The sequence below is a fragment of the Carlito syrichta genome, unplaced genomic scaffold, assembly GCF_000164805.1.
Source record: "Carlito syrichta isolate Samal-C Ts95f unplaced genomic scaffold, Tarsius_syrichta-2.0.1 Scaffold304643, whole genome shotgun sequence".
Taxonomy (NCBI): domain Eukaryota; kingdom Metazoa; phylum Chordata; class Mammalia; order Primates; family Tarsiidae; genus Carlito; species Carlito syrichta.
The window spans coordinates 57579-67349 of record NW_007248739.1 but is presented as its reverse complement, the minus strand read 5'-3'; the positions used below and the strand labels follow the sequence as shown (position 1 = coordinate 67349).

General features: G+C 51.0%; 1 protein-coding gene across 1 annotated transcript; it reads left to right on the top strand.

Moving 5' to 3' along the window:
* Positions 1-5631: 5631 nt before the first annotated feature.
* On the top strand, positions 5632-9421 carry AQP10 (aquaporin 10). The gene is made up of 6 exons (XM_008060553.1): positions 5632-5786; positions 6588-6714; positions 7606-7743; positions 7850-7968; positions 8190-8407; positions 9144-9421. Exons 1-6 carry the CDS (start codon positions 5682-5684, stop codon positions 9337-9339), a joined length of 903 nt encoding a protein of 300 aa, XP_008058744.1. The 5' UTR covers positions 5632-5681; the 3' UTR covers positions 9340-9421.
* The last annotated feature ends 350 nt before the right edge of the window (positions 9422-9771 follow it).

Below are 9771 nucleotides of genomic sequence, written 5' to 3'. Positions count from 1 at the left end.
CCAGCTACTTGGAAGGCTGAGGCGGAAGGATTGCCTGAGCCCAGCAGGCTGAGGCTGCAGCGACTGTAAACATGCCACTGCACTCCAGCCTGGGCAACAGAGTGAGACTCTGACTCAAAAAAAGAGGGAAAGAAAGAGGCTGTTGAACTGCTACTGTTCTATAGATTGGTGGCCTCTGAGTGGGGCAGTATAAGGCCAGTGGATTCCTTAGTCACATGCCCACTGTCATACCCTCTTTGCTGTAATACAGACACCTTAGTATAAAGTGATATAATGCAGACCCCACATTGATGGGTCACATACTGTCAGTCCTGGGGGAGGGGGCACTAATTGAACCCTCTGGGCAGGAAAAACAAACCTATACTCAGATATGTGTCAACTCCAGTAAAAGGTGATGGATCTAGTGTCATCAACTTATCCCTGAGTGGCTGCTTGTTCTCCTCATGAGATAGTACCACAGAGGAGCTTGGTGCTGTAATTTGTTTTTTTGTTTTTGAGTTGGAGTCTTACTCTGTCACCCAGGCTGGAGTGCAGTGGGATGCTCACAACCACCACAGCCTCGACCTGCTGGACTCAGGCAATCCTTCTGTCTCAGTCTTCCAAATAGCTGGAACTACAGGCACACACACCACCACACTGACTTATTTATTTATTTATTTATTGTACAGATGAGGTCTCACAATGTTGCCCAGACTGGTCTCAAACCCGTGGATCAGGCAATCCTCTCACTTCCATTTCCCAAAGTGCTGAGATTACAGGCATGAGCCACCACGCCTGGCAATGCTGGTATTTGTTAATGACAGGTTGGACATTGGCAGTAGCTAGTTCAGCTCTGGTAGTAGGCACCTATATTAGTCAGGGTTCTCCAAAGAGACAGAACCAACAAGATACACTGGAGAGGCCGGGTGTGGTGGCTCAAGCCTGTAATCCCAGCACTTTGGGAGGCTGAGGTGAAGGATTGCCTGAGCCCACGAGTTCCAGACCAGCCTGGGCAACTTGGTGAGACCTCATCGCTACAATAAATAAAAAAATTAGCAGGCCATGGTAGCACGCACCTGTAGTTCCAACTACTTGGAAGGCTGAGGCGGAAGGATCGCCAGAGCCCAGCAGGTCGACACTGGGGTGGTTGTGAGCGTGCCACTGCACTCCAGCCTGGGCGACAGAGTGAGGCTCCAACTAAACAAAAAACAAAAACAAAAAAAACAAAAAACCACTGGAGAGAGAGAAAGAGAGAGAGAAGAGGGGGATTTTCTAGGGAAATTGGCTTGCACCACTGTGGAGGCTGAGATGTCCCACAATAGGCCATCTGCAAGCTGGAGAACCAGAGAAGGTGGTCACATGGCTCGATTCAAGTTGGAAGGCCCGAGAACCAAGGAAGCCAATAGGGTAACTCTCAGTCTGAAGCAAAGACCCAAGAGCCCTGAGAGGCCACTGGTACAAGTTCCAGAGTTCAAAGGCTGAAAAACCTAGAGTTCTGATGTCCAAGGGCAGGAGGAGAAGGGCATCTGGTTCCACAAGAGGGAGGGAGTCCACCCTTCTGCTTGTTAGCTCCATTCAGCCCCCGGTCGATTAGATGGTGCTGCCCACATCGAAGGCTGATCTTCCCCACCTGGTCCACCGACTCACATGTCAATCTCCCCTGAAAATAGCCTCACAGACACACCCAGAGCTCATGCTGCTGGGGCCATGCACAGCCTTCGTGCCTAACCTAGTTCCCTCATTCATTGTGCCTACTCTTCAGAGCTAGGGTGGCTGATGACAAACAGTGGCCGAGTGAGTTGTTGATCTGCTTGCTTGCTCAATGCTGCCTCGATGATGGATGCTCTCTGGTGGCATTAACACAGCATATAAAGATCTCCACACTTCCAGACTACTCCCTAGGTCCATCCACAAGTCATCTTCAGACTTTTTTGTTCCTGATCTTTTACTCTCTCTGTTCAAGCCCCTGACAGACTACCCATTTGCTACTGTCCATGTGACTGCATATGTTCTCACCCAGGGATACTTCTCTTTCCACACAAAGTGAGTGAACAGATGTCCAAGTATTCGTCTCCTGGGAGGATTTCCTCTCACCACGGTTTTTAAGACTCACTCCTGAGTGGGGGCAAAATGTAGCAGCGTTCTCATGTCAGCTTTTCCCCGTAAACCAAGCCAGCCCATCTGAAAATGAACCCAGGCTTTTTTCCTTCTCTGCAAGCTGGTCATAAGGGATCCCCAGTAGGCCATAGGTATGAGCTGAGGGAGAGGCGTCAGTCAACACTGGTGAATGACATGGGAGTCCGGGACACTTGCTTTGAAGTTTACTTGTGCCCTCTGAAGCTATGTATGCTTCATACCAAAGATGCCACTACCATCTTACCATGTGTTTTTGCTGGGCCCACCCTTCCTAATGACCCAGAGAAGCTGACAGAGCCCAGCTTATGATGGCCAGCTCTGGCCACTTGGTCACTTGTCTCTGCTGGAGCCCAGCAGTACTCTGAGGGCTGTTTTGCCAATGGTGTGCTCTTCTCTGCTGCAGATGGCATACTTGCTCCAGAGCCTTAGGGGGTACATTACGACTCTCCTATTAGAGCTTGACAAACCACAAACAGCATTCTTTTCAACCACAGATATTCTAGTCTCATAGGTTCTGCTCAGTCATGAGGCTGCAGAAGCCTTTTCTACTTTTGGCCCCAGTTACAGTTGTCATCCTTGGCTGGGCACAGTGGCTCATGCCTGTAATTTCAGCACTTTGGGAGGCCAAGGTGGAGGATGGCTTGAGTCCAGGAGTTGGAGACTAGCCTGGGCAACATAGCAAGACTTTGTATCTATTTTTCCTTTATAAAATTATTATTTATTTATTTATTTGTTTATTTTTTTGAGTTGGAGTCTCATTCAGTCGCCCACACTGGAGTGCAGTGGCCACTCCCGGCCACTGCAGCCTTGACCTGCTGGGCTCTGGCAATCCTTCTGCCTCAGCCTTCCAAGTAGCTGGAACTATATAAAATTATTTTTTAAAAAGATGTCCATCCTTGAGTGTCAGTTGGTAAATTGGTCAGAGTTGTATTCCTAAGTGTGAAATATATTGCCCCAGAATCCTAAGAAGACTGGCACTGTATTCTCTTTCTCTCTTCCTTCCTTTTTTTATTTTTTATTTTTTTGAGAGCAGGAGTTTATTAAGAAAACAGAAAAGCTCCCACAGAGGGAGGGGACCTGAAAGAGGGTTGCCCTCCTTCCTTCCTTTTTTTCTTTCTTTCATCAGAATCTCACTCTGTCACCCAGGCCAGAGTGTAGTGGCATGGGCGGGATCCTTCCACTTCAGCTTTCTAAGTAGCTGGAACCACAGGCGTATGCTACCATGCCCGGCTAATGCTTTTGATTTATTGTAGAAATGAGGTCTCGCCAAGTTGCCCAGGCTGGTCTCAAACCCTTAGGCTCAGGCAGTCCTCTCACCTCTGCCTCCCAAAGTGCTGAGATTACAGGCGTGAATCACTGTGCCTGGCCTTTGTTTTTGTTTTAGTTTTAAGTTGGAGTCTCACTCTGTCACCCAGGCTGGGGTACAGTGGCATGCTCACGGCCACCACAGCCTCGACCTGCTAGGCTCAGGCGATCTTTCTACCTCAGTTTTCCAAGTAGCTGGAACTACAGACGCACGCCACCATGCCTGGCTAGTTTTTGTGATTTATTGTAGAAATGAGGTCTCACCAAGTTGCCTAGGGTGGTCTCGAATGCCTGGGCTCAGGCAACCCAAAGTGCTGGGATTACAGGCGTCTGGTCTTCTTTTTTCTTTTTTTTTTTTTACATAGAGACAAGGTCTCATCATGTTGCTGAGGCTGGTCTCAAACCTGGGCGCAAACCATCCTCCCACCTCAGCCTCCTGAAGTGCTGAGATTACAGGCATGAGCCACTGAATCAAGCCTTGACTTGAAAAAGATTGCCCAATGAGGGAGGCAGCTGTGTGATATCAGCAGCTGATCTTTCCAGCATCTGGGAAATGAGTGCATTGGAGACCTATAGTATCCAGTAAACCCATAAAGAAATATCACTGGGCCAGGTACGGTGTCTCATGCTTATAATCCCAGCACTTTGGGAGGCTGAGGTGAGAGGATTGCCTGAGACCACGGGTTCGAGATCAGCCTGGGCAACTTGGTGAAACCTCATCTCTACAATAAATCAAAAAATTAGCCGGGTGTAGTGGTATGTGCCTGTAATTCCAGCTACTTGGAAGGCTGAGGTGGAAGGATTACCTGAGCCCAGCAGGTCAAGGCTGTGGTGGCTGTGAGTATGCCACTGTACTCCAGCCTGGGCAACAGAGTGAGACTGTAACTCAAAAAAAAAAAAAAGAAGAAGAAGAAGTATCACTGCACACCGATGTGCACGGGGCCATGTCAGAGTGTGAGGGCATGGAGTTATGTAAATCATGGTCCCAGCCCTCAAGAACCTCACAGACTATATATATATATTTTTTTTTTTTTTAAGTTGGAATCTCACTCTGTTGCCCAGACTGGAGTGCAGTGGCCGCTCCCAGCCACCGCAGCCTGGACCTGCTGGGCTCCGGCGATCCTTCCGCCTCAGCCTTCCAAGTAGCCAGAATTACAGGCATGCGCTACCACGCCCGGCTGATTTTTTTGATTTATTGTAGAGATGAGGTCTCGCTGCTCAGGCGGGTCTTGGACCCGCGGGCTCAGGCAATCCACTCACCTCAGCCTCCCAAAGGCGCGGGATCACAGGCTGAGCCACCGAGCCCGGCGACTATATTTTTTTAAACGTGTCTATAAATAATTAAAAAAAGAAAAAAGTGTATATTGCATACTGTCTGTTTTCCCCTGCTAGAACATAAGCTCTTGGAAGGCAGACTATGTTTGGCTCACCACTCTATTTCCAGTTCTAGAAGCAGACTCACTGAATGAATCTAATCGGAGGCTGGAGATATGAAGAAGTAGGATGTGGCTATGTGTCATGTCGAATAAGACCGACACACTCCCAGAGAAGGGCAGGTAGGGCTCAGCATGGGTGTGAATGCCTCATCTCAAGCCTTGGCAGGAGACACAAAGGCAGGACATTCTCTAACCAACGTGAGACTCAACATGAAGGAGGCACAAACATCCCAAGTGTGAGTTGCAGTCCCACAATCTATGGTCTTCAGCCCAGTCTCTCCCCAGACGCCTACTGAGTTTTCCAAGCATCCAAATGGTTTGAGGGAAGCCTTCAGGCTCCAGACAAGAGCGGTGCTGTGGAGTAGCAGATGGAGAGTCAGAGCTCTGAACTTGAATTCACCCAGTCATGAACTAACTGGGTGATCCTGGGGATTTCAAAGGCTCCGGATCCTCATCTGTAGAACGGAAGCAAGGGTACTGCTTTACAGAGCTGTCTTCAGGACAGAGATCTAGTGTATATGATGATGCAAGGTGCTTCCCTCGATCTGTCAGCACAGGGGGAGGCTAGTCCTATGAGGGGAGAAGGACAGAAGAGACAGGGCTTGGGCAAACTCCAGGCTCTGTTTATGCACACAGCCTGCTCACAGACAGTCGCGTGTTATCTTCCCTTGCCTGCACACGTGCATAGATACTAGCTGCTGTGGTGGAGCTGAGCTAATTGGTTTTAAAGTCTCTTTCTTATCTCTTCCTCGGTGGGCAGTAGCCGTGCGGGTAGCAGTATGTCTATGAAGACGGAGTGGTGAACAGCGATAGGTTGTCCTTACCATGGCCTTTACTCAGCCCCTGGCAGAAATCAGGGGCCACCTCCGAATCCGCAGCCTCCTGGCTCGACAGTGCCTGGCAGAGTTTCTGGGTGTGTTTGTGCTCATGGTAGGCAGGGTAACTGGGGGAAGGAAAGATGGGAGGCGGGCAGACGTTTCTGGCTCCTTCTGGTAACCTTACCTCTTTCTCCTGGTGGCCCACTTCCTTTCCACTCCCAATCACTTCTTTTTCCTCCTCTTATCTCTCCTAATCTCTCTCCTTTCCTCTCCTACTTCATCTTTATTTACTTATAAATTTTTTTTAAAAATAGAAATAAGGTATCACTATGTTTCCCAGGCTGGTCTCGAACTCCTGGACTCAAGTGATCCTCCCACCTCTGCCTCCCAAAGTGCTGGGATTCCAGGAGTGAGCCACCGGGCCTGAGTGACTTCATTTTTCTTTATTCCTGTCCCTTTCCTTTCTTTCTTTCTTTTTTTTTTTTTTTGAGTTGGAGTCTCCCTCCGTTGCCCAGACTGGAGTGCAGTGGCCGCTCCTGGCCACCGCAGCCTTGACCTGTCGGGCTCTGGCGATCCTTCCGCCTCAGCCTTCCAAGTAGCTGGAACTACAGGCGCACGCTACCATGCCCAGTTAGTTTTTGTCTTATTGTAGAGATGAGGTCTCGCCAAGTTGCCCAGGCGGGTCTCGAACCCGTGGGCCCAGTCACCTTTCCTTTCTTTTTTCTCACCTTCTTTCCCTTTCTTCTTTCCCTGCTTCTCCCACCTCTTTTCCTTCCCTTGTTCTGCCTCTCTCCTTTCCTTGTGGCTCCCTCAGCTTGTTCATCTCTCTGGGCTGCTCCTCCAGCTTTCCCACTCTTTCTCCCCTGTTGGTCTCCTGGGCTCCCTGTTCCTCATCCTCCCTTCTTCTCGCCAGCTCCTGACCCAAGGAGCTGTGGCCCAGGCTGTCACCAGTGGAGAAACCAAAGGCAACTTCTTCACCATGTTTCTGGCCGGCTCTCTGGCCGTTACGATAGCCATCTATGTGGGCGGCAATGTCTCAGGTGAGGAGGGTGGGGTCTGGTCATGGGGGGGCGGTTAGGACGTGCATGTGAGCGTGGGTGTTTGGTGATGGTGGAAAGGCAGATCCTTTAGTGACTCACGAACATTATCTCCTTGAGCTTGACCAGTGCCCTGGACTGCGATAAGCCTTTGGCCCCATCCAGCCCCTCCCCTTTCTGTATCTTTCCATCCCCCTTGCTCACATTAGTCCTTGGCTCACCTAGGCGGAAATGAATGACGGGGCATTGAGGGTAAGTGCTATTCTCTTTTCTCCCCCACCTGAAGCCTCTTGGCGTCATCTCTGCTCACCTGCTTGTCCCCCAGATACACACTGCATCAGCGTGCCTGGCTGGCGCCTTGAGACACAGAGTGTTGCTGTGGAAAGAGCAGGCAGACCCAGGTTCAAATCTTGGCTCTGCCGTGTGACCTTGATAAATCGCTTAATGTCCTCAAGCCTCAATTTCCTAAGTGATGTGATGGAATAACACCATCTGCCTTAAGAGATGTGGGAAGGGCCGGGCTCGGTGGCTCAGCCTGTAATCCCGCGCCTTTGGGAGGCTGAGGTGAGTGGATTGCCTGAGCCTGCGGGTTCGAGACCCACCTGGGCAGCAGACCTCATCTCTACAATAAATCAAAAAAATCAGCCGGGCGTGGTAGCGCATGCCTGTAATTCCGGCTACTCGGAAGGCTGAGGCAGAAGGATCGCCGGAGCCCAGCAGGTTGAGGTAGCGGTGGCCGGGAGCGGCCACTGCACTCCAGTCTGGGCGACCGAGTGAGACTTCAACTCAAAAAAAACAAAAAAAAAAGAGATGAGGGAAGGAGCAGCAGTGTTGCCCGGTGTCAATGCCTGGCAGTAACTTCATGGATGCGTTTTCTCTCCTGGATCCTTGAAGGAGCCCATCTGAATCCAGCCTTCTCCCTGGCCATGTGCCTCCTGGGCCGCTTCCCATGGGCCAACCTCCCCATTTACTGCCTGGTGCAGCTGCTGTCTGCTTTCTGTGCTTCTGGAGCCACCTATGTCCTCTACTACGGTAACAGAGGGAACAGGGTCAGGGGCACCTGTGTGTGGGCAGTGGTGCTTCAGAACAGTTTTGGATGTGGAAAGAGGGGACCCTGGGTGTCTCCCCTCCTCCACAGATGCCCTACAGAACTACACAGGTGGGAACCTGACAGTGACCGGCCCTAAGGAGACAGCTTCCATCTTTGCCACCTATCCTGCTCCTTATCTGTCTCTGAACAATGGCTTCCTGGATCAGGTAGATGTGGGGTGAGACCTGTCCCTTGGGACCCAGCCTATTATTCAGTCTCTGGGTGGAGCATAGGATCGGTTCTATCTTGGCACCCTCCCCACCATCCCCAGCTGCCTGTGTTTCACAAAGCCAGTTGGTATGTGTTGGAGAAAGCCAAATGACACGGAGATGGTGGCAGATGGAGCACCTGGCAGCTGATGGGACCCTCTGTCTCTGTCAACCCCAAGGTTGTCGGCACCGGGATGCTGATTGTGGGGATCCTGGCCATCGTGGACAGGCGGAACAAGGGGGTCCCTGCGGGTCTGGAGCCCGTGGTGGTGGGGCTGCTGATCTTGGTCATCGGACTATCCATGGGTGCCAACTGCGGGTTCCCACTCAACCCTGCCCGGGACCTAGGCCCACGGCTCTTCACCTACGTGGCTGGCTGGGGTCCCGAAGTCTTCAGGTGGGAGACGACCTCTACTCACTTTCCTCTCCTAAGGCTCTGGGTCCCCAGCCTGGCCTCTTAGGACAGTGTCCCTTCTCCAAACCACATGATCTCCCCTTCTCCCTTGTCTCCTTCCCCTCCTGAAACATTCAGATTTAGAGGTTGGTCAGGCATGGTGGCTCATGCCTGTAATCCCAGCACTTTGGGAGGCTGAGATGAGAAGACTGCTTGAAACCAGAAGTTCGAGACCAGCCTGGGCAGCACAGTGAAATCTCATCTCTACAGATAAATAAATAATTAGTTGGATGTGGTGGTATACACCTGTAGTCCCAGTTACTCAGGAGGCTGAGGCAGAAAGATTGCCTGAGCCCGTGAAGTAGAGGCTGCAGTGAGCCACGATAGTTCCACTGCATTCCAGCCTGGGCGACAGAGTGAGACCTTGACTTAAAAAAAAAAAAAAAAAAAAAGATTCAGAGGCTGTGTTTCTAGGCACATCACACTACTTGGGCATTTGTGATGCCATCAGCAAAATGGGACTATTCAGCTAATTCCCCAAGGCAAGAGGCTGGACCAAGTTCTCCTGGGGTCCCCTTCGCTCTAAGAGCTATGCATCGGTGTCAAGACACTCCTCTTCCTGGTGTCTGTAACCCCAGGAATAACGTTTAGGGAGCTCTCTTGTTACTGTCCCTGGTCCTTGTAGAGGGCGAAGCCAAGGAAGTCATCCTGATTGTTCCCTTTTGTCTTTCTCTTCCAGTGCTGGTAATGGCTGGTGGTGGGTGCCTGTGGTGGCCCCTCTGGTAGGGGCCATCCTTGGCACAGCCACATACCAGCTGCTGGTGGCTCTGCACCACCCTGAGGACTCAGAGCTGGCTCAGGATCTGGAGTCTGCCCAACACAAAGTCTCAGACTTGGAAACTCATGCAGTGCAGACGCTGGAGTGTAAACTATGATAGGATGGCCATCACTTCACTCACGGACACTGGAGAGAGCCACCGACCCTGCCTGGGAGCAAGACAGATATTCTTTCTCTTTAATATATCAGACCCAGCCAGGCACGGTGGCTCATGCCCATAATCCCAGCACTTTGAGGTGGAGGCGAGAGGATTGCCTGAGCGCACAGGTTCGAGACCAGCCTGGGCAACATGGTGAGACCTCATCTCTACAATAAAAAAAAAAATTAATCAGTGTGGTGGCTCGCTCGCCTGTAGTTCCAGCTACTTGGAAGACTGAAGCAGAAGGATCGTCTGAACCTAGCAGGTTGAGGCTGCAGTGACAGTTGACACTCCAGCCTGGACGACAGAGTGAGTGAGACTCCAACTCAAAAAGAAAAAAAGAAATGCGTGTGTGTGTGCCTCCTGGGAGGCTCCTCTGCTTGCCCATCT

Bases quoted from the DNA above. Each gene is read 5' to 3' on its own strand.
- AQP10 (XM_008060553.1), top strand. From the start codon at position 5,682: ATGGCCTTTACTCAGCCCCTGGCAGAAATCAGGGGCCACCTCCGAATC. The intron at 5,787-6,587 runs GTAGGCAGGGTA...TCTTCTCGCCAG, and splicing joins TGGGTGTGTTTGTGCTCATG to CTCCTGACCCAAGGAGCTGT. The intron at 7,744-7,849 runs GTAACAGAGGGA...CCTCCTCCACAG, and splicing joins CACCTATGTCCTCTACTACG to ATGCCCTACAGAACTACACA.